We start from the raw sequence: 25,026 nt of genomic DNA, 5'->3' as shown, positions 1-25,026 counted from the left end.
TCTGTCAGGGCAGGAAGCACCAGCTGTATGTGAACACAGGTTTGGAGGCAGAGTGGTGCGGTTTGATCCCAGTGGGCGGCTCCTGCCTCACCAGCACCTCGGGGCTCAAGTGGAACCTGGGTGAGTGTTCTTCAAATGCTTTCACCCAAAAAACTAATAATAATGATGTGGAGGTTGGCTCTGTGACTCAATTGTGTGCAGGAGGCAAATTGACATCCTCTGATCTGCTCACAAAATCCCACATAGGGGGAAAAATAGCACGGTCATCGAAAATAAGAGATCTATGCTTTGTTTGCTTGCAATTCGTAGTTTGTGCTTAAGGCAGCAGTTTTTCTTCAGATTAAAAGCAGATCCCCTTTGATTTCTTGTTTGATAAACCTAGATCTAATGAGTATATTCAATTTATGTCGAACATGAAAGAGCTGGAAGTATGAGGGCTGAGATCTGTTTTGAAACCAACAGAGCAAACGTCCTGGAACATTTTTCCCTGAGTTTTTGCTGGGGAAACACCCCTCCACCCACCCACCCTTTTTTTTTTTGGTAAATAAATGTGACAAAAAGGCTTAACCTCCTAGGGCCTAGCGTCCACATACGTGGACAGCACTTTTTAGAAATTCAGAACAAGAATCCACATATGTGGACATACTTTTTCTCAAAAAGTACATCTTATCAAAGATGATGCTTAGTTTTTATTCTAATCAGGTTCTAATAAGCCCAAATAGCAAAAAGAAATAAAAAATGCATGTAAAAAAAACAGCTTGGGTCTTAGGAGGTTAAAGCACATTAGACACTCTTCTGAACTTTGGAGAACCATTTATAACAAGTCTGGTTTCTGGAGCCATGCATAATGATAAAGGCATCTGCAGCTTCAGCTACTTCGCAGTAATACAGAGAGAACGCTTAGCTGTGCTGGTCAAGGTTCCTGTCAGAGGTTTAAACTGCTGAAAAGCTCATTGTGCGTGAGATGGCAATAAAGGTGAAAGCCACATAGAGGCTGTACATTAAGAAGTCGTTTAGTAAATGTTCACTATGGCGTCTAGCGATTTAACAATAATGCATCTCATTCTCAGTAACAGAAGCAGGAACGGGACGACTTGCTGTTTTATTTCTGTGAAACATCAAGACTAAATATTAAGGGCTGTCACTAAAGAGTCATCAGGAGAATTTGGCACCGAGAGATGATTGTGTCTTGGGGAACTTTTGGCGAGGAGCCCACAGAACGTCTAATAAGCCTTTCACTAAAACTTCAGAGGGAAATAAAAAGAGAAATTGTTTCGGCTCTTAGTAGAAAACTGTGATACTTTGACCCCAACATCAGTTGTTTGTTTGTTTGTTTGTTTGTTTGTTTGTTTTTAAAACAACCTTGACTTGAATGATTAGTTGATGAAACAAATGTTTTCTCAATTCAAAAGGGAACTTGCATGAAGCATGCAGCACTGGACAGTGAGGGGTGAAGCTACTTGAATCGGTGAATTTGTAAGCAGTTAAACTCCTTTGTTTCTCCCCCCAACATTGATAAACGCTATTTACTTTTCATAACGTACACAAAATATATTTTTAATATCCAGTATCTTTTGCGGGGCGGCACGATGGTGTAGTGGTTAGCGCTGTCGCCTCACAGCAAGAAGGTCCGGGTTCGAGCCCCGTGGCCGGCGAGGGCCTTTCTGTGCGGAGTTTGCATGTTCTCCCCGTGTCCGCGTGGGTTTCCTCCGGGTGCTCCGGTTTCCCCCACAGTCCAAAGACATGCAGGTTAGGTTAACTGGTGACTCTAAATTGACCGTAGGTGTGAATGTGAGTGTGAATGGTTGTCTGTGTCTATGTGTCAGCCCTGTGATGACCTGGCGACTTGTCCAGGGTGTACCCCGCCTTTCGCCCGTAGTCAGCTGGGATAGGCTCCAGCTTGCCTGCGACCCTGTAGAACAGGATAAGCGGCTAGAGATAATGAGATGAATTAAGAGATCCAATTTGTTCACTTAAGAGGTAATTTTAAAACAGTAGACTGGAGACAATTATTTCAGCGTTCAATCATTTTATCAGAATTGCTTTGGGTCAGATGTTTACATACACCAAGAGGATGGTCTCTTTAAACAGCATGGACGTTTCTGGAAAATTTATATGATGCTGAGAAACTTCTGCTGATCCAGTACCTTTTATCAGTAGGCAGGAGACTGAAGGTGGTGGGTGTTGTAGATGTCCAGGAGGGGGGACAGTGAGGTAGCAGTGATCATCCCCGCTGGATTCACTATGTGCTGCAGGGTCTAATGATTAGCAGCTATGCAGCTCCCAAACCACAGTTGGTCAGAATGCTCTCAAAGGTGCCATAGTAGAAAGTGTGCATGATGTGTGTCGTGGCTCTCTTCAGCTTCTGGAGGAAATAGAGGTGCTGTTGGGCTTTCTTGACTAGTCCTGCATTGTTGTTCTCAGAGCGGTCCTCTGTGTTGCTCACGCATTCCACAGCAGTTCCTTTGATGGTCAGTGGGGGGTGCTGGGTGTGGACCTTCAGGAAGTCAGTAACAATCTTTTTTTTTTTTTTTCTTCCCACTTTTAGGGAGAGATTGTTATACATGCACTACATGGCCAGTTGGTTCACCTCACTTCTGTAATTTGCTTCATCATTCAGTGTTTCCCACAGACCAGGTAGCAATTTGTGGTGCTCCACTGTGCCGATGAGGGAATCGTGCGCTGTGGTGTCGTGGCGGTCGGTGGAGTCGATCATTGGGGTGTATGCAAAGTGTTTACAGCGGGCGGTGCTCAAACACACAGTATTTTTCTTCAGAGTCACCTGCTGGGACTATTTTAAAGCTACAAGAAGCATTTGAGATTATTCAGTTCAATCTAAATTCTTTTAAGTTCTTTAAGAGAAGACAGCTAAAACAATTTTTACCAGAACCCTGCCTGGTTTCATTCCTCGACCCAACTTTACATTACAGGGCAGGCCATTAGTTTGCTGGGTTTGATGTTGGTGGAAAACCTGTCTTTTAAATTTATGAAAATTACTCACCAAAATTGAAGTTTTTTACCTTAGTTTTTTGCCTTTTTGGTGGCAATCTTTCAATCATTCTTTAGTTGACATTCAAGGAATAAATTGCAAAAAACAAGCTGGAGGTTTTTATTTTAAATATTGAACTTAACACTTACCTCAACCAATACTAAAATGAAATAAATAGTATAATGTAACAACAAAATAATAATAAAATAAAATATCATAATAAGATGTAAGAAACCACTTAAGGTAACACCAAGGCAACTAACAGTAATGAAAAAGCATTACCCTAATTGGTGCAAAGCCTGCATGCCCTATCAGAACATTTAATTCTGCGTGGCTTCCTGAAAAAAACCTCAAGTGCCCTATCGTAAGGGAAGTCATTGGGTTCGGGACCATTTATGGAGATTCGTAAGCAGGCTGCCAGGTGTTCCTCTTGGAGCCTATTCCTGAGGTCTGTTTTAATCTATGGATAAAAAAGTACATTTTCTTCATCATCAAAGCACTAAAAATTTCCATTACATCAAAAAAATATACAAAGGAATACTGAATTTCTATGTGCTTGCCCTATTCATAGCTGAGAAATCCCAGCTGAGAAAAGCAGCAAACATTGCGTGTCAATGAAATTATAATAGTCAAATAAATACGAAGTTATTATTAGCCTATGGGCATCCTACAGTAGCCTCTCTCAACTACCGCATTGTTTCTTAAAATATTCAGATTTTATGCTTCAGATGGCATCAACTAGGCATCCCCGCGAGTATAACATTTTATTTAGGCTAGTGGGAAATCCTTATTTATTGTGAATGTCAAGCCATTATTAATAACTTGCATGAATGCTGAAGCGGGATAATGCAATAAGGCTGGTTCCTTGCGTCAAGCTGCTACTGTCTGCATCAAAATTGGTTTATACCCTGACTCAGGGATGTCCGTTTCCTGTAAGCCAAGAAGGCTATGATAAAGCTCATCACGAGCACGACGTAGGCTACCTTTTAAAATAAGGGGTCGGAAGGCGAATCGGGAAGGCTGCGTTATTTTTAATTTGCCTAACAGGCCTACTTGCAGTCCGGTGTCACGGTCTGAATTTACCACCAGTCTGAATTTACCAGGTAAATTTAAACTGTAGCAGCCACAGTCTAACCTTACCACAGTATAAATTTACCAACTTGGTATAATTGGGCCTAGTCTGAATTTACCAGCCTAATATGAGATTTATGTTCATACTTGAATTATTTACACTTTATCTTGATGAATATTGATTTAAGTAAGACTCCTCATGATTATAATTTATTCTCTCAAATTTACCAACCTGGTATAATTAGACTGCTGTCATTGGGCCTAGTCGGAATTTACCAGCCTAATATGATTTTATGATCATACTTGATCCAAAAATAAATTATTTTCACTTTATCTTGATGAATATTGATTTGTTTGAGTGAGACTCATCATGATTATAATATAGTTATTCTGTCAAATTTACCAACCTGGTATAATTAGACTCCTGTCATTGGACCTAGTCAGAATTGGGTCATCTTTCTTTTGAAAATGGCGAATCGCTGGTCTCGTGCCTCTTTGGACTACGTGTTTTGTTGATCTTCATTTTGTGACTGGGAAATGATTGTTTCCTCATCCATATTCAACAGCTTGTCTACTGATAATCAAATCTCACAACTGTAGTCACAATTCGTGTTCTATTAGTCCACAAATGTGTTGAAATGTTCGGTACAAAATCGCAGCAAGAAATGGTAAATTTAGACTTCCCGGAAGTTGACCGGGGGAAAAAAAAAAAAAAAAAATCGGTCTGCGCATGGTAAATTTATACCAGCGCACGATCAGACCGTGACACCTGTCATATACGCAATGGCAGGCCTGTGTACACGCGTGTGAACGAGAAGAAAGAGCACTATGAATGAACAGAACGATACGCAACAGAATTTTTTTTTCAAAATCGCGAGTCTGATTGTGTGGCGCTGCACCACACAGTGGTCTATGTATGGGAAACCCTGTCATTGTTGCTGATGAGACCCACCAGAGTCATGTCATCAGCAAATTTGATGTGGTTGGAGCTGGATGTTGGAACAGTCATGGGTCAGCGATAGGATCAGCAGGGGACTGAGTACACACCCTTAGGGGGGGCCCCCCCCCCGTGTTTAGCCTGATGGTACCTGATGCCTTGTTGCCAATCCTTACTAATCGCGGTCTCTCAGAGAGAAAATCCAGCAATCAGTTGCCAAGTGAGGTGTTCAGGCCCAGTTTCTCTATCAGCTGTTGAGGAATGATTGTACTAAATGCTGAACTGAAACCCGTGAGTGGCATTCTCACGAGTCTTGTGTCCAGATGGGTGAGGAAGGTGGGTTTTATATTTTGCATAACCTCAGACTTCTTTGAAGTGAGGGGTTTTTTTTTTAAATGTCTTGTATATACCCCTTTCCTTTAGAGTTCAAAGCTGTTTTTCATGTGAGCTTATCAAAATGTCCCAAGTCCTTCACCAGTCTGCAGCAAACGAACTGCACATTTCTTTTAAGTCATATTCGATTTTATTGGTGTGAACATTTGTTTTGAACTCCCACTTTAAAGTCTTTTTTTTATCTGTCTCTTGTAATTATAAGGTTCTCTCAGTCTCTCTTAGTTCAGCTCAACATAGTTCCTGCTGCACATACATGCCTTCACTCACACCCCACCTGTGTTCCTTAGTATCAACACCTTGCATACAGGTTTCTTCTTCTTCCAGTGGAAATGTTTCTTACTTTTGGCCTCATGTCTTATTAGAATTGTCATTTATTTGGCACTTTGCAAAGTTACTATTAATTTATGAATCATTTTTATTCATTTAGTTACTGTAGTTATGTACTATGACCACAGAACAAGTTAGTTATAGCAGCTATAAAGTCCCCCACCCCTACCTTTAGTAGGAGGGCATTTAATATTAAAAAAAAAAAGTCTGTCCTGGGCGGCACGGTGGTGTAGTGGTTAGCGCTGTCGCCTCACAGCAAGAAGGTCCTGGGTTCGAGCCCCGTGGCCGGCGAGGGCCTTTCTGTGTGGAGTTTGCATGTTCTCCCCGTGTCCGCGTGGGTTTCCTCCGGGTGCTCCGGTTTCCCCCACAGTCCAAAGACATGCAGGTTAGGTTAACTGGTGACTCTAAATTGACCGTAGGTGTGAATGTGAGTGTGAATGGTTGTCTGTGTCTGTGTCAGCCCTGTGATGACCTGGCGACTTGTCCAGGGTGTACCCCGCCTTTCGCCCGTAGTCAGCTGGGACAGGCTCCAGCTTGCCTGCGACCCTGTAGAACAGGATAAAGCGGCTAGAGATAATGAGATGAGAAGTCTGTCCTGAAGATTTGGCTGTGTCGAACTTAGCTGCAGCTTTACCTGACTGTTTATAGTGCAGACACCTGGAGACTCCTTCCATAAATTTTAAGCATCATCTGGAAAATCATCTTTTAAATTGGTTAATAATTAGACTACTAATGTTGAGCATCTGTCAAGAGTCCTACTGATGTAGAGGTTGCTGGCAAACCAATAAAGAGCTGCTGTGTTAAATTAATGAGCATCTTCTGACCACTTAGAATTCTACAGCACTGAGTACTTCCTTCTAAAACATTCGTTCTAAAAGTTTCCCCTTGACTATGTTCAGAACAAAAAGAACATTTTCCCCCAGACAGACAATGTAAAAGTTGCATGATACTTTGCTATATTACATCTTTTACAGATAACCAGGTGCTGGAGTTCGGGAAGCTCGTCAGCACCTCAAACACATACGAAGAGCTCGATGCCGAAGACGAGAGAAAACCTGTGACCATCAACACAGACAGACCTCTTCTATGGACTATGGGTATTAAAATGGTCAACAAATAAACAAGTGGACATACATGTGCCTTATAACCACGTTTTAAATAAAAAGACAAAACACTTTTTCCCCTTTTTGATTTATTTAAAAAAAAAAAAAAACAGTCCTAATCCATTATCCACTGCTGCTCCATGATTCGAATGTCCAATGAAGTTCAAAAAAGGTTGTTCAACCACCACTGAAAGAGGAAAGCAAAATTAGGTTTACTAGTCAGTCACAACAGACTTTGAAGCAAAATTACAGTTCACTTTTAAAATAATAATACCTTTGCCTCACTCAGGTGCAGCTGTGCCACAGTTATGGCTAAACATGCACTACAGCTGACCAAAATTATGATAATCACTACACTTCAGGGCCAGGGTTTTGTATAACAGATCAGTGTTAAAATTTGACTGAATCTTATACTGTAAAGGGAGGAGAGAATTTCACTTTACGTTAAGATTATGTCAAATGTATATACACTATTGTGCTGCATAGTGGTTGTTTTTTTTTTTTGGGGGGGGGGGGGGGGGGGAAATCACCCAACACTAAGGCCACGTTTACATTAGACCGTATCTGTCTCGTTTTCTTCACGGATGCACTGTCCGTTTACATTAAACCGCCGGGAGACGGGAATCCGCCAGCGTCCACGTATTCAATCTAGATCGTGTCTGGTCCGGTGCTGTGTAAACATTGAGAATACGCGGATACGCTGTGCTGAGCTCTAGCTGGCGTCTCATTGGACAACGTCACTGTGACATCCACCTTCCTGATTCGCTGGCGTTGGTTATGTGACGCGACTGCTGAAAAACAGCACGGACTTCCGCCTTGTATCACCTTTCATTAAAGAGTATAAAAGTATGAAAATACTGATGCAAATACTGCCCATTGTGTAGTTATGATTGTCTTTAGGCTTGCCATCCTTCCACTTGCAAGTGGTAAGTGATATGCGCTGGGATCACACACACAGCGGCTCAGTCCCGAATCACAGCTTGTGCACTTCACTCGCGCACTCTGCGAGCTGCACAAGGCCGGAGTGCGCACCCTCCAGAGGGCACTCGCTGTTCAGGGCGGAGTGATTTGGAGCACAGGATGCCTGCGGAGCTGAGCGTATCCGTGTATTGGCATTGCTGTGTGCACACTAATCGTTTTAAAAACGTTGATCTGCTGATACGGTCTAATGTAAACATGGGCTATGTTCACACTAGCAGCTGACAAGGTGCTTGTACACAGTCCAGCCTCTGTTGGAAGCTAAATGCCTGTAGAAACATTAGGGAACTGGAAAGAAGCCAGGCCTCGTGCACCATAGGATTAGTTCTGAGGCATTATTCAAATTGCTTATTCAAATTGCTAATTTGCACAGAATTGAGAAAAATCAAGAATAGTTTCACCCCCTTGAGATTTGAACTTGCAGTCTCCTATAACAAGTGCCACTTGTTACCAAACCCAAAGGGGTTAAAACTTAAATGCTAGGGTTAAACAGTAGATTCTGTTACCTGATCTGCCCACTGTTGCCAATTTGGAACAAGTATAAGTTGATCAGATAACACCAGTCCTTCAAGTCAATCTGTTGGGGGCATTTTTTTTTTTTTGGGCATAAATTGCTTCTGTATGCTGTAGCTTTGCATGTGAAGTGAAAGGAAAAATTGTATGGTACAGCATGACAATACCCTCATGCACAAAGCTCTCTCAGTGAACACATGGTTTGACAAGTTCAGTGGAAGAACTCAAGTGTCCTGCACAAAGCCCTGACCTCAACCCCACTGGACACTTCTAGGATGAACTGGAGTGTCGTCAGGGGACCTCACTACAGCTCTTGTGGCTGAATGAACACAGCCCTACAGCTGCACTCCGATCTAGTGGAAAGCTTTTTTTTTTCCCCCAGAAGAGTGGAGGTTATTAGAACAGTAAAGGGGGACTAAATCTGGAACAGGATGTTCAAAAAGTGAGTGTGATGAGCAGGTGTCCACAAATTTGTAGCACATCTTCCATCATTTTAAGTTGAGTGCCGGAACATTACTTTTGATAAACTATACAAATTGAGGTGTGCGCTTGTTTTGTACCTAAAGCACAAAAATTATGAATTGTGTGAAACAATGAAGCAGGGCTATGTATATAAATAAGCATAACTTACACAATAATGTTGTTGATGGGGATGTGGATGAGTTTGACAAAGAATCCGATAAAGCCCATGATGGCGAACCCAATTGCTGTCGCCATTGCAATCTTCTGAAATTCTACAACATAGAAACATGTAACTCAGGATTAACACACACTGGGTGATCCATCTCCACTTTGAGGATTTCTCCTCCCACTACTTGAGACCCAACACTGAAACTGAGTTCTAAAACAGAAACCAAGGCTACGTTCACACTGCAGGCTGAAGTGACTCAAATCCGATTTTTTCGCCCATATGTGACCTGTATCCGATCTTTTATTGACAATATGAACGACACAGATCCGATTTTTTCAAATCCGACCCAGGCCGTTTGGATATGTGGTCCTAATTCCGATTCCTATCCGCTCTTTTCATATGCAACTTCAGTCTGAACCGCCAGGTCGCATTCATCCGACTTACACGTCATCAACAAGCCACAAACGTCACTATTCTGCGCTGAAGTAGGCAGCGGGTCTCTCAAAAAAAGTTACAACAACATGGCGCATGACATCAATGCGAGGAACGCTTCGGGCTGTGAAGGTTCTGAATCTTCTCAATGGAAGGACGCAGAGGTTAGGGAGCTGATTTCCATTTGGGGGGATACAGCTATTCAAGCTAGATTGGATGGGTCATACCGCAACCGGGCGGTTTTACTTCCGTAAACACTGGCCATGCTCACTGCGTGTGACGTCGTCGTATCCTGCAATGCGCATGCGGAACACTTTTAGGTCGCTTTTTGTTCATACTGAGGATCACATACAAGTCGCATATATTTGTTAATGTGAACGACCTCACAAAAAAATCGGATTTCACAAAAAAATCGGAATTGAGCATTAAGCCTTGCAGTGTGAACGTAGCACAATCTAACAGACTGAGTCATGAAACTCAAAGTACATACGACAAGGTTGAAACTTTGAGTTAGATTTTTGTGACATCGGTGTGAAAAAAATATTGTTGAATAAATAAAGGCCCTATATGCAATATTTTGTGTTTTCCTTATAGAAAAGATGCTGTAGTTTCAGAATATAACACCTAAAAAGCTGTATGATCAGCCCTTACTTGACTTTTTGCATGATTTTTTACTAAAAAGTAGGTGAAAATGACCTATTTTTGGTGACAAAATATTTTGAACATCCACATTAATCCTGTTGCAGTTTGCAAAATAGTGATAAACTTGCTATCTATTAACCTTAGAATAAGAGTTTATGTTGTGTTCTTTTAAATAAGTATCAGTTTCAGTGGCTGCAGCAAGTAATGTCATACCAGCCAGTTTCATCAACAAACATCATGTGACAAAAATTTTAGGAATTTTGAGCTTCTGGGTAAGGATTTGGCTTTTCATTCTTCCTGTTGAGTTTATATAAATGATAAACCTGCATGTATTATACATCAATCTCTTTGTAATTTTGTTGGGAATAAGACAGTACCCAATACATAAGTTAATTCTAACACCAGATAAGTAAAATTAGTACTTTTACTAACCCTACCCCTATCAATTTTCAGTTCGTGAAAAAAAAAAAAACACTGTTGTAAAAAAAAAAAAAACTTGCATTCATTCAATTTTGAATGTAGAGTTACCTAAATTTAACCAATTATACCCATTTATATGGACTACAACCAATTTACATTATTTTGGTCTAAAATCTTTTCTGAAAATGAGATCAAGTTTTTTTTACGACAAAATTTTACATCCGTTTTTACAGATTTTTCAAGTATTGTCATGACCATTGAATGATGAAGTCAATCGACCCAGCCAGACAGCTAATAAAAGCTTCTACATAATACATTTTATAGATTAAGTGAGCACAACTGTTTCCACAGAAAACAGGACTATCAACAAGTAGAAGCTTTTGAAAAAAGAATGTTCCAAATAATAAGACAGAAATGTCCAGGTAATATCATCAACTGGCAAAGATATAGTGATGGCTGTGCATCACAATTCCGCTCACGCAAGGTTAATGGCAAGTTGCTTTCCTGTAGAAAAGAATTCAATCTTAATGAGGTTTCATATGAATACTTCGAGGCCAATGAAGGAAAAAACATCTCAGACAGTATTGGATCGATTGTTAAATGTGCGTTTCAGAGGGGCATAACAAAAGACAGCGAGGGAGTAAGAGGTGCTTCTGATATTGCTGAAATAATTCGCCGTGAGGTCAAAGAAACAACTGCTAAATTTTCATTTTTTATTGTAGAAGAGTTTGCATATTTTGACAGAGGACTTGACACCTGAGTATCCACTGTCAGGTATACTAAATATGCACAGTTTAAGGCTCAAGGAAGATGGAATACTCGCTAAAAGACTTTCGTGTACTGCATGTTCCCCTCAGGAACTTTGCCAGGAATGTAAGGAAGCACCCCCCTCTGTCAGTGTGCCAGATGAACAAGAAGAGCCTGCTCCTCCAGCAGTCCATGATATGGAGGACACTGGAGGAAGTGACTTGTCCTCTGAATCAGATGATGAAAATCTGGCACCAGGGGAAATTGTGTGGGCAAAGTATGGAAAAACCTTCTACCCTGCTCAAATTGTTTCTCGCTATGATGTACCACCTAAACTGCAAAAAAATTTATTCAGGTCTAAAGGAAAGGACTTTGTTGTTGTAAAATGGTATGGGGAAGACAGATACAGTAAAGTGAGAACTGTGAATGTTGACATTCTTGCAGAAAACAAAGTAGATGCTGCAAGAGCGGCTAAAAGTGACAAAATTCACCTACTATACCAACTTGCATTGTCAGACCTGAGGAAGGACTAATAGTTTGTATATCTACATGAAGAATAACTGCCATGTGGGCTGAAATGACTAATATTTTGACAGTTAATATATAGTAAAATCTGTAGGCGGAATTTGTTTCTCTCTTCTAAACCTTGCATCAATAAAAGGCTTGTTGTGTGAAAACTATTAAAGATTTTGCATAAATGATGTCATTTTCAGATTCCTGAGAAAATTTGACCCTATACTGATATATTTTCAGTCCATATATCACAAATTGATTTTTTACCCTAAATGTCACTAAAATCTAACTCAGTCCTTGAACCTTGTCGTATCCTGGACCAAATTCGTTTTTTATACATATGAAAGTATGTCCCTTTACACACTCATCCAGAAGGGTAATTTTGCACAAGGCCATCTGTCTACAGCAGAAAAGAAAAAAAAAAAACGCATCTGGAAAAATCCCAAGGGAGTCTGGAGCCAGATTCATGACGTCACCTGCAGAAGCACGAGCAGGGTGCGAGAGCTTGCATGGTTTCAGTGCACAGCCTTGTGTAGACCAAGTTTAGCAGCTAGCGATTTTGCATTGAAATATGGAATTGTCACCTGAGCACAATGTGGAAAACAATGAGTACTAATCCCATCATGATTGGTGTTGCTACACCCTCCTACGATACATCTGTTAACCATTTTAATAATTACGCGATAACGTTGAAGAAATTTGCAGAAAACCACCAGGTCGTTTTCTCAAACAAACCAGCGCTGATGTAGGATTCAGAGGGAGGCGTCCCGCACGCGACGTCACGAAAATCAGTGTTTCACGGGAAACGCAAATGCCAAGTTTTTTCAGAGGCGGACCAATTCGCCTCAAATGGCTTGATTGCAACTGAATTTTTCTGGTATTGCACAAGGTAAAAAAAAAAAATTTGCACAAAATGCAAAACGTTACAGATATTTGACCAAAGTTTAATATAAAATAGGAGAATTACATTTATCTTGCTCCTGAATTTACCCGTGATATGCACTTTAACACCACAAGGTGCATTATGCCTACAGGCAAGAAATTATGCACACCATTTCTGGTATTCACTTGTGCTCCTTATCCACCTACAGTTGTCATTAAAAATGAAAGGTTATTTTTGACTTGGGTTTTATTTTAAGGCAAAATGATGAATTGTCCTAGTCTGGTTAACACCAGACCATATCACAAGTGAAATATGGTCTGGAATCCGCCTATTGAATTTCTCGTAGGGGAGGTGTGGTTTACGATTGTCAATGGCCGTTTATTGGACGTTGCGAATGTCTATCATTTGGCGTATACGTAGCCCATGGCCAGTCATGGCAGTTGTACCCGGTGACGTAGTTAGAGCAACGAAGAGGCGAAGAAGAGAAGGAAAGAGAAAGAAGGCAAAACAAAAATAGGAAAACAATGGCACCGAACGATTACTGCCGTTTGTGCAAGACAAAGCTTGATCGAAAGTTTGGTTCGTATCGCTCGCCGCCATGTTAAATGTGATCCGTAAACAGTCCCAAATAAACTACAAGCTTCCGTTTGTCGAGTAGTACGCATCACCGTCTTTCCACCCCTCCCCACTCTCTGATTGGCTCCCTAACTCAGGCGAGCCTTTAGACCATAGTTTCCATGCTGTCTTTTCAGATCGGAACGAGTGTGCAAAGCAGCATGGGATTTCCCAGGCTAGAATTGTACTGGGAGGAAGTTGGAGAACCCAGAGGAAACTCCTATAGACAAGGGGAATGTGTATAACAATATGGACCCCTTAAGATAATTCAAGTCCCAGTGAATTTTCTTAAAGGATATGGAACATGAAACATAAATGCACGCTATATCAGTTTCTTTCCATTAAAAATATGAATTAATTGCATCAACAAATACAAAATCATCTATTAAATTCAGCAAAATCATTATATTCGTGATGATTATATGGCATTTCTGCTCGACTTCCGATATGCATTTTTTGCAACCGGAAGGGCCGCTGTCACGTGATCATACGTCACAAAAACTTTCGGGCACAGCACAAGCGGGTAGATGAATGGAGAAGTGGATGACAAGAAAATTGTTTTTATAGTCTTTAAAGTACATTGGACATCATACATTGGGCATCATGGTGTATTGTGCTGCTTATGGTTGCAATAATTCCAATGGGAAATGCCCTGGAGTAAGTTTTTTGCATTCCCCAAGGACCCGAAGCTGAGGAAAGTGTGGGCTCACCTGCGCATGCGCAGTAGGCTTCGCGCATGCGCAGTAGGCTTCGCGCATGCGCAGTAGGCTTCGCGCATGCGCAGTAGGCTTCGCGCATGCGCAGTAGGCTTCGCGCATGCGCAGTAGGCTTCGTAGGACAAATCCAAGAGGTAGGATAACTTTACAGAACACCTGTTGAAACCTTTGAAAACCTGTTGAAACACACCTTTGCACCTACTGTTTCCCACAAACTGTGTTCGGACCATTTCACTGAGGATTCTTTCAACATTAATACTCGGGTACTGAGCGATATTAATTCATGAAACAGGAAGTATAAGGATGAGAAAAAAAAAACAAACAGTTTAAATCGGGAAGCTGCGCACATTTGTGCAGCCTGGCGCAAATGTGCGCAGCTTCCCGATTTAAACTGTTTTTTTTTTTCCTCATCCTTATACTTCCTGTTTCATGAATTAATATCGCTTTTTTTTTTTTTTTTTTAAATCGGATCTGCACGATTCAGCCGTGAAAAAGGCGGCATCCGCCGAAAGGCGCGCTGTTTGCATCCCTGCACGGAGGCCAGGGGACAGGGCAGGAATATTTTTGTTGATATGAGTGATCCGGTGCGATTTTGCGACCCCCCTGTTGAAGACCTCTGCGCTAAGCGACTGAAAGCCAAGGTAAGGATTAGTATTATAATTTTGGGTGTATCAATTATTGATTATCATAATTCTGACTCGTTTCGCCATTTTGAATGTTTTCATCTCGGACTCTGGAAGCATTGTATCTCAATCAATCTCGAAAAATATCAGCAAAAAAACCCTAGCTTGCAACGGACTTTAGCTAGATCTATGATGAACTTTCAATGTATGATACAAAAATAATACTTCTTTCAACAGATCATTAGCCTTTGAGCAGAATTGTTTTTAACTTACCAGGAAGTGTTATCCAGCCGACCGCTTTCAGTTTCATGGGGACTGAATGAACTCTCACTCTCAGAATCATCTGACCCGTCAGAGTAAAGACAAGATCCATGTTCATGTGAATTTCCAGCTATCGGTTCGAATTGATAGGGTCTAACTTCACATCTCTGTGAAACATCGGGAATATCACTGTCGATGGTGTCCATTTCGGTAAACTGTTTACATTAGATTCCCAAGCGCTGGCTCCTTGGAAAGTTTTTGTTACGTCACGGGTCACGTGACCACCTAGCTCATTAACGAATCCTTGTTTTACGCTGATGTATAAAAAAAACTTGAATAATGTGATGATTTTCACATTTTTGACGCCCTGCAGTGATTTAGATGGCATTTCTTATGTCCTTTATACATAATTATGCCCAGGTAAAAATCCATGTCCCATATCCTTTAAAGAGGGAAAATAAGAGCTTGTTTTTAAAGGTAATTCTCATCAATAGCCTCTTGTTAATAAGGGAACAACTCAAGAAAGTGTCAGTGGCCTGCATCTTTTTAATTTGTTCATTAACAATCTTGATATTGTTAAATGTGTACAATACTATCATCCAAGTATACAGAGCAAGAATACTAATGATCAGATATATAAGGAAGTGGTTGAACAATATTTTGATTGGTCAAGGGACAATTGTATTATCTTGCAATATTAATAAGTGTAATGAACTAGTCATCCATAAGAAAACTAAGGTAGACATGAATTCAGTTAGTAACAAAGCAAGTAGAGAAGCTTAAAATACTAGGAGTAACCTGTGAGTAATAATTTAATGAGCATGAAAACTCATACAGACAAGTGTTGATACAGCCTTAAGCCTAGGTCACAACCGGACGTACGATTTTTTGGCTGTGCGATTTTTGGCATTTCCCAAATCGCTGCATTTTGTTCATGGAGAAAAACGCACGTTGGCCGCAAGTTTGTCTTGCAACCTGAAAAAAACGTAAGCGCCCGTAGAGTTTGCTTGACATGACAAAGAACCTCTGCGGCTCGAAAATCAGCACGTCACACACGCGCCCTCCGTGCGTTTTTTGCACGTAGACCTGCCGTAGGAGCACATACAGCCGGTTGTGACCGAGGCTTTAGATCCTTACATAAGGAAGGTTGGCAGCAACCTGATATTGACCATTTTATCCGTCTATGCCGCTTCTCCTCCAGAACTAACTTACACGCTGTTACAAACAAGTACATTCCCCCACCAATTACTATCTCTGACCTTGTAGAAAAATCAGATCTCTCTCTTTTCAGTAGAATTTCAAGTAAGCGTCGCCATCCTCTTTTACCTCGTATTAACACACAGTTCCTTGTGCCTTAGAAATCCGGGAAGTCAACTTCCACATATTAATACTGAATGTTTTAAAGCGAGACGGCCTTTCAATTTCATAAAAGTCGGTGAAATTTAGTTCCCTCTAAAATTTGGTCATTGCGATATATTTTGTGAAAGATTACAGAAATAAACATATCAGGCCATTCTGTGGCTGGGAAGTTATTTAATTTGAGGGAATTCCCTAGCAAATAACGTGCATAAAATCACACGCTTCGCACAAAGGAGGTCCGTGTGCACATGCACAGGTTTACCTTGACCATGTATTGACAGTTACATCATTGTCGCTAAACGAACAGCTGATCGCACCAAGGTGCTCGCTGACCGCCGATATTTATTAGTTTGGTCCTGAGTTTCTTTTCCTTCGCAACATAACGCGTTTTCTTCTCGCTTTCTGTTACCGTAGTCGGTCCTTCACATTTCATTTGCACACTCGCATCCTTTATTGCCCTCTCCTGTTTCAAATTTGTATCCCATAATGCCTTGCGCAAACAGGGAAAGCCCACCACATGATGCGTGACAGTCTCTTGAATTGGGTCATGGTGAAGCAGGAAAAAAATAGAGAATTTAGAGCCATGTGGCCCTAAATTCATTAATTATTCTATTTAAAAAAAAAAACTAATAAAATTGAAAGTCTGTGATTTGAATTCAGTAGCTTTCGGTCCACAAAACAAAAATAACTGCGTGTCAAGGAAAATTCTCCATCACCTACACTTCAAAAATCTGAAAGGTAGTCTACCTTTAAGTCTAGCTTTTTTAACACTGCATTTTCAATACAAGTTGTCCTTGTAAAAGTTCATTTTTAAATTACTTATGCATATATTAATTATATTTACGTCAGCCGTTGTCATATTTTAATGACTGCAAAAAACGTGCTAAAGTTGTAATGACTTTACATTACAACAGAGACCATAATCAGAGCTCAGGATCGCCGCAGGGACCCTGGATGATGCAGATATAATATGCATAATCGATTTAACAGACCATGAGCTTGTGTGCCAGCTGTGGCAAACTGACCTTTTCTGTCTGGTTTTGTGCATCTTTTCACAAGCCTGATGGAGTCCTTGACAAACTGGCGGCCAGGTTCGACAAACTGCATGACCTGATCCATGTTGGCTTCAAGCTGAGGAGGAGGAAAAGTACAAACGGTTTTAATCCAAATTTAAAATAATTTTTTGTGGGGGGCAGCCAACACAGAAAGACAGAGACCGACAGAGAGGGGGGACACTGACAGAGAGGGGGGGGGGGGACAGACGGGGGACACGGACAGAGAGGGGGGGGAGACAGACGGGGGACACGGACAGAGAGGGGGGGGAGACAGACGGGGGACACGGACAGAGAGGGGGGGGAGACAGACGGGGGACACGGACAGAGAGGGGGGGGAGACAGACGGGGGACACGGACAGAGAGGGGGGGGAGACAGACGGGGGACACGGACAGAGAGGGGGGGGAGACAGACGGGGGACACGGACAGAGAGGGGGGGGAGACAGACGGGGGACACGGACAGAGAGGGGGGGAGACAGACGGGGGACACGGACAGAGAGGGGGGGGGAGACAGACGGGGGACACGGACAGAGGGGGGGGGAGACAGACGGGGGACACGGACAGAGGGGGGGGGGGAGACAGACGGGGGACACGGACAGAGAGGGGGGGGAGACAGACGGGGGACACGGACAGAGAGGGGGGGGAGACAGAAGGGGGACACGGACAGAGAGGGGGGGGAGACAGACGGGGGACACGGACAGAGAGGGGGGGGAGACAGACGGGGGACACGGACAGAGAGGGGGGGGAGACAGACGGGGGACACGGACAGAGAGGGGGGGGAGACAGACGGGGGACACGGACAGAGAGGGGGGGGAGACAGACGGGGGACACGGACAGAGAGGGGGGGGAGACAGACGGGGGACACAGACAGAGAGGGGGGGAGACAGACGGGGGAGACAGACGGGGGACACGGACAGAGGGGGGGGAGACAGACGGGGGACACGGACAGAGAGGGGGGGGAGACAGACGGGGGACACGGACAGAGAGGGGGGGAGACAGACGGGGGACACGGACAGAGAGGGGGGGAGACAGACGGGGGACACGGACAGAGAGGGGGGGGAGACAGACGGGGGACACGGACAGAGAGGGGGGGGGGACACGGACAGAGAGGGGGGGGAGACAGACGGGGGACACGGACAGAGAGGGGGGGAGACAGACGGGGGACACGGACAGAGGGGGGGGGAGACAGACGGGGGACACGGACAGAGAGGGGGGGGAGACAGACGGGGGACACGGACAGAGGGGGGGGAGAGACGGGGGACACGGACAGAGAGGGGGGAGACAGACGGGGGACACGGACAGAGAGGGGGGGAGACAGACGGGGGACACGGACAGAGAGGGGGGGGAGACAGACGGGGGACACGGACAGAGAGGGGGGGAGACAGACGGGGGACACGGACAGAGAGGGGGGGAGACAGACGGGGGACACGGACAGAGGGGGGGGAGACAGACGGGGGACACGGACAGAGAGGGGGGGGAGACAGACGGGGGACACGGACAGAGAGGGGGGGAGACAGACGGGGGACACGGACAGAGGGGGGGGGAGACAGACGGGGGACACGGACAGAGAGGGGGGGGAGACAGACGGGGGACACGGACAGAGGGGGGGGGAGAGACGGGGGACACGGACAGAGAGGGGGGAGACAGACGGGGGACACGGACAGAGAGGGGGGGAGACAGACGGGGGACACGGACAGAGAGGGGGGGGAGACAGACGGGGGACACGGACAGAGAGGGGGGGGAGACAGACGGGGGACACGGACAGAGAGGGGGGGGAGACAGACGGGGGACACGGACAGAGAGGGGGGGGAGACAGACGGGGGACACGGACAGAGAGGGGGGGGAGACAGACGGGGGACACGGACAGAGAGGGGGGGGAGACAGACGGGGGACACGGACAGAGAGGGGGGGGAGACAGACGGGGGACACGGACAGAGAGGGGGGGGAGACAGACGGGGGACACGGACAGAGAGGGGGGGGAGACAGACGGGGGACACGGACAGAGAGGGGGGGAGACAGACGGGGGACACGGACAGAGAGGGGGGGGAGACAGACGGGGGACACGGACAGAGAGGGGGGGGAGACAGACGGGGGACACGGACAGAGAGGGGGGGGAGACAGACGGGGGACACGGACAGAGAGGGGGGGGAGACAGACGGGGGACACGGACAGAGAGGGGGGGGAGACAGACGGGGGACACGGACAGAGAGGGGGGGAGACAGACGGGGGAGACAGACGGGGGACACGGACAGAGGGGGGGGAGACAGACGGGGGACACGGACAGAGAGGGGGGGGAGACAGACGGGGGACACGGACAGAGAGGGGGGGAGACAGACGGGGGAGACAGACGGGGGACACGGACAGAGAGGGGGGGAGACAGACGGGGGACACGGACAGAGAGGGGGGGAGACAGACGGGGGACACGGACAGAGAGGGGGGGGAGACAGACGGGGGACACGGACAGAGAGGGGGGGGAGACAGACGGGGGACACGGACAGAGGGGGGGGGAGAGACGGGGGACACGGACAGAGAGGGGGGGGGAGACAGACGGGGGACACGGACAGAGAGGGGGGGAGACAGACGGGGGACACGGACAGAGAGGGGGGGGAGACAGACGGGGGACACGGACAGAGAGGGGGGGGAGACAGACGGGGGACACGGACAGAGAGGGGGGGAGACAGACGGGGGACACGGACAGAGAGGGGGGGGAGACAGACGGGGGACACGGACAGAGAGGGAGGGGAGACAGACGGGGGACACGGACAGAGAGGGAGGGGAGACAGACGGGGGACACGGACAGAGAGGGGGGGGAGACAGACGGGGGACACGGACAGAGAGGGGGGGGAGACAGACGGGGGACACGGACAGAGAGGGGGGGGGAGACAGACGGGGGACACGGACAGAGAGGGGGGGAGACAGACGGGGGAGACAGACGGGGGACACGGACAGAGAGGGGGGGAGACAGACGGGGGACACGGACAGAGAGGGGGGGGAGACAGACGGGGGACACGGACAGAGAGGGGGGGAGACAGACGGGGGACACGGACAGAGAGGGGGGGAGACAGACGGGGGACACGGACAGAGAGGGGGGGAGACAGACGGGGGACACGGACAGAGAGGGGGGGGAGACAGACGGGGGACACGGACAGAGGGGGGGGAGACAGACGGGGGACACGGACAGAGAGGGGGGGAGACAGACGGGGGACACGGACAGAGAGGGGGGGGAGACAGACGGGGGACACGGACAGAGAGGGGGGGGAGAGACGGGGGACACGGACAGAGAGGGGGGGAGACAGACGGGGGACACGGACAGAGAGGGGGGGGAGACAGACGGGGGACACGGACAGAGAGGGGGGGGAGACAGACGGGGGACACGGACAGAGAGGGGGGGGAGACAGACGGGGGACACGGACAGAGAGGGGGGGGAGACAGACGGGGGACACGGACAGAGAGGGGGGGGAGACAGACGGGGGACACGGACAGAGAGGGGGGGGAGACAGACGGGGGACACGGACAGAGAGGGGGGGGAGACAGACGGGGGACACGGACAGAGAGGGGGGGGAGACAGACGGGGGACACGGACAGAGAGGGGGGGAGACAGACGGGGGACACGGACAGAGAGGGGGGGGAGACAGACGGGGGACACGGACAGAGAGGGGGGGAGACAGACGGGGGACACGGACAGAGAGGGGGGGAGACAGACGGGGGACACGGACAGAGAGGGGGGGGAGACAGACGGGGGACACGGACAGAGAGGGGGGGGAGACAGACGGGGGACACGGACAGAGAGGGGGGGGAGACAGACGGGGGACACGGACAGAGAGGGGGGGAGACAGACGGGGGACACGGACAGAGAGGGGGGGAGACAGACGGGGGACACGGACAGAGAGCGGGGGAAGACAGACGGGGGACACGGACAGAGAGGGGGGGGAGACAGACGGGGGACACGGACAGAGAGGGGGGGGAGACAGACGGGGGACACGGACAGAGAGGGGGGGGAGACAGACGGGGGACACGGACAGAGAGGGGGGGAGACAGACGGGGGACACGGACAGAGAGGGGGGGAGACAGACGGGGGACACGGACAGAGAGGGGGGGAGACAGACGGGGGACACGGACAGAGAGGGGGGGAGACAGACGGGGGACACGGACAGAGAGGGGGGGGAGACAGACGGGGGACACGGACAGAGAGGGGGGGGAGACAGACGGGGGACACGGACAGAGGGGGGGGAGACAGACGGGGGACACGGACAGAGAGGGGGGGGAGACAGACGGGGGACACGGACAGAGAGGGGGGGGAGACAGACGGGGGACACGGACAGAGAGGGGGGGAGACAGACGGGGGACACGGACAGAGAGGGGGGAGACAGACGGGGGACACGGACAGAGAGGGGGGGAGACAGACGGGGGACACGGACAGAGAGGGGGGGAGACAGACGGGGGACACGGACAGAGAGGGGGGGGAGACAGACGGGGGACACGGACAGAGGGGGGGAGACAGACGGGGGACACGGACAGAGGGGGGGGACACGGACAGAGAGGGGGGGACAGACGGGGACACGGACAGAGAGGGGGGGACAGACGGGGACACGGACAGAGAGGGGGGGACAGACGGGGGGACGGACAGAGGGGGGGGACGGACAGAGGGGGGGGGACGGACAGAGGGGGGGGGACGGACAGAGGGGGGGGGACGGACAGACGGGGGACGGACAGACGGGGGACAGGAGACAGACGGGGGACAGGGGACAGACGGGGGACAGGAGACAGACGGGGGACAGGAGACAGACGGGGGACAGGAGACAGACGGGGGACAGGAGACAGACGGGGGACACGGACAGAGGGGGGGAGACAGACGGGGGACACGGACAGAGGGGGGGGGAGACAGACGGGGGACACGGACAGAGGGGGGGGGAGACAGACGGGGGACACGGACAGAGGGGGGGGGAGACAGACGGGGGACACGGACAGAGGGGGGGGAGACAGACGGGGGACACGGACAGAGGGGGGGGAGACAGACGGGGGACACGGACAGAGGGGGGGGGAGACAGACGGGGGACACGGACAGAGGGGGGGGGAGACAGACGGGGGACACGGACAGAGGGGGGGGGAGACAGACGGGGGACACGGACAGAGGGGGGGTACGGACGGGGGACACGGACAGAGGGGGGGTACGGACGGGGGACACGGACAGAGGGGGGGTACGGACGGGGGACACGGACAGAGGGGGGGTACGGACGGGGGACACGGACAGAGGGGGGGTACGGACGGGGGACACGGACAGAGGGGGGGTACGGACGGGGGACACGGACAGAGGGGGGGTACGGACGGGGGACACGGACAGAGGGGGGGGAGACAGACGGGGGACACGGACAGAGGGGGGGGGAGACAGACGGGGGACACGGACAGAGGGGGGGTACGGACGGGGGACACGGACAGAGGGGGGGTACGGACGGGGGACACGGACAGAGGGGGGGTACGGACGGGGGACACGGACAGAGGGGGGGTACGGACGGGGGACACGGACAGAGGGGGGGTACGGACGGGGGACACGGACAGAGGGGGGGTACGGACGGGGGACACGGACAGAGGGGGGGTACGGACGGGGGACACGGACAGAGGGGGGGTACGGACGGGGGACACGGACAGAGGGGGGGTACGGACGGGGGACACGGACAGAGGGGGGGTACGGACGGGGGACACGGACAGAGGGGGGGTACGGACGGGGGACACGGACAGAGGGGGGGTACGGACGGGGGACACGGACAGAGGGGGGGTACGGACGGGGGACACGGACAGAGGGGGGGTACGGACGGGGGACACGGACAGAGGGGGGGTACGGACGGGGGACACGGACAGAGGGGGGGTACGGACGGGGGACACGGACAGAGGGGGGGTACGGACGGGGGACACGGACAGAGGGGGGGTACGGACGGGGGACACGGACAGAGGGGGGGTACGGACGGGGGACACGGACAGAGGGGGGGTACGGACGGGGGACACGGACAGAGGGGGGGTACGGACGGGGGACACGGACAGAGGGGGGGTACGGACGGGGGACACGGACAGAGGGGGGGTACGGACGGGGGACACGGACAGAGGGGGGGTACGGACGGGGGACACGGACAGAGGGGGGGTACGGACGGGGGACACGGACAGAGGGGGGGTACGGACGGGGGACACGGACAGAGGGGGGGTACGGACGGGGGACACGGACAGAGGGGGGGTACGGACGGGGGACACGGACAGAGGGGGGGTACGGACGGGGGACACGGACAGAGGGGGGGTACGGACGGGGGACACGGACAGAGGGGGGGTACGGACGGGGGACACGGACAGAGGGGGGGTACGGACGGGGGACACGGACAGAGGGGGGGGGACACGGACAGAGGGGGGGAGACAGACGGGGGAGACGGACAGAGGGGGGGAGACAGACGGGGGAGACGGACAGAGGGGGGGAGACAGACGGGGGAGACGGACAGAGGGGGGGAGACAGACGGGGGAGACGGACGGGGGAGACGGACGGACGGGGGACACGGACGGACGGGGGACACGGACGGACGGGGGACACGGACGGACGGGGGACACGGACGGACGGGGGACACGGACGGACGGGGGACACGGACGGGGGAGACGGACGGACGGGGGACACGGACGGGGGAGACGGACGGACGGGGGAGACGGACGGACGGGGGACACGGACGGGGGAGACGGACGGACGGGGGACACGGACGGGGGAGACGGACGGACGGGGGACACGGACGGACGGGGGACACGGACGGGGGAGACGGACGGACGGGGGAGACGGACGGACGGGGGACACGGACGGACGGGGGACACGGACGGACGGGGGACACGGACGGACGGGGGGGGGGGACAGACGGACGGGGGACGGACGGGGGGGGGGACAGACGGACGGGGGACGGACGGGGGGGGGGACGGACGGACGGACGGACGGACGGGGGGGGGGACGGACGGACACACACACACACAAAGGGGGGAGACAGAGTAACAGAAAGCGGGGGAGGGTAGGAAACAGGACGGAGCCTGGCTGATTGCATATATTCCTCTTTATTAGGGTTATTAGGAAAAACCGCTTCTAGCTACAAGTACAGACTTTTCTATAAACTGGTTAAGAGTCCAAGTCCTGAACGCTTCATGTTTCTTATACAGTATTTAATAGCGCGCTTTAGGAGAGAACTACAAATGTTATCTACAGCGCAACAAGTAACAAACCCATTTCCTCCCTCAGTGTATTTGCTAGGGCGCTCGCGCTGTTGCTAACACCGGTTACGTAACTCATATTCTAGGTCGACAAGACGCCGGTTCATATTTCAAACATACTTTACTAAAAATGTATTCAAATCCGCATATTACATCATAAACAGCCGGGAGAATTTACCTGTAGGAGTAAATGCAGGGGATAAAGCGGTGTTCCAGCTACACTTTGTGGAGTTTAGATTAAAGCCACGTAGATTCTCCGCTGACGTAGCGTACATGTGCGCATGCGCAGAACCTCCTCCTCGCTTCCGTTGGCTTATAGAAATACGTCATATGAACTAATGACCAATCGGAGCGTAGAAGCCGGGATTTGTTCAATCTCTCCTTCCCGAGTCGGAACCATGAAGAGTCGACTCCCAGTTTGGCTCCAGTTGACTCCCTTTTTTTTCCGAATCGGACAAACGTTTTATTTTTCTTTGGAAAAGTCCCATGGGAGATTTATTAACTTAAAATGCGTTTCATTTATTTTCCATTAGGAAATGTATTTTCCCCAATTGAACCCAATTTTTAATTTGTTGTGATTGTTTATTATAACTTTAATC

At 49.3% G+C, this 25,026-nt stretch overlaps 2 protein-coding genes across 6 annotated transcripts in view; one reads left to right on the top strand and one right to left on the bottom strand.

The window, feature by feature from the left end:
* Positions 1-6,897, top strand: part of tpk1 (thiamin pyrophosphokinase 1) — an 86,797-nt gene extending 79,900 nt beyond the window's left edge. For 4 of the 5 annotated variants that reach the window (XM_060899927.1, XM_060899928.1, XM_060899929.1 and 1 more), the window contains exons 8-9: positions 9-120; positions 6,692-6,897. In XM_060899927.1, the coding sequence (XP_060755910.1) occupies positions 9-120; positions 6,692-6,837 (258 nt within the window). In that variant the 3' untranslated portion in view covers positions 6,838-6,897. The remainder of the gene's footprint in view (positions 1-8; positions 121-6,691) is intronic. The other variant, XM_060899931.1, reaches the window with a different exon arrangement.
* On the bottom strand, positions 6,893-24,716 carry LOC132867163 (protein transport protein Sec61 subunit gamma). The gene is made up of 4 exons (XM_060899932.1): positions 24,606-24,716; positions 17,179-17,284; positions 8,943-9,045; positions 6,893-7,007 (listed from the first exon to the last, which is right to left on the bottom strand). The coding sequence occupies exons 2-4, from the start codon at positions 17,270-17,272 to the stop codon at positions 6,998-7,000; spliced, it is 207 nt and encodes a 68-aa protein (XP_060755915.1). The 5' UTR covers positions 17,273-17,284; positions 24,606-24,716; the 3' UTR covers positions 6,893-6,997.
* Positions 24,717-25,026: the final 310 nt, after the last annotated feature.

This window comes from Neoarius graeffei, chromosome 19, assembly GCF_027579695.1.
Source record: "Neoarius graeffei isolate fNeoGra1 chromosome 19, fNeoGra1.pri, whole genome shotgun sequence".
Lineage (NCBI taxonomy): Eukaryota > Metazoa > Chordata > Actinopteri > Siluriformes > Ariidae > Neoarius > Neoarius graeffei.
The sequence above is the reverse complement of the archived record's forward strand: the minus strand, read 5'-3'. Positions and strand labels throughout refer to the sequence as shown.

Coding starts and splice junctions, on each gene's coding strand:
- LOC132867163 (XM_060899932.1), bottom strand. CDS start 17,272: ATGGATCAGGTCATGCAGTTTGTCGAACCTGGCCGCCAGTTTGTCAAG. Junction 9,046..17,178: donor CACAAAACCAGACAGAAAAG/GTCAGTTTGCCA, acceptor TCTATGTTGTAG/AATTTCAGAAGATTGCAATG.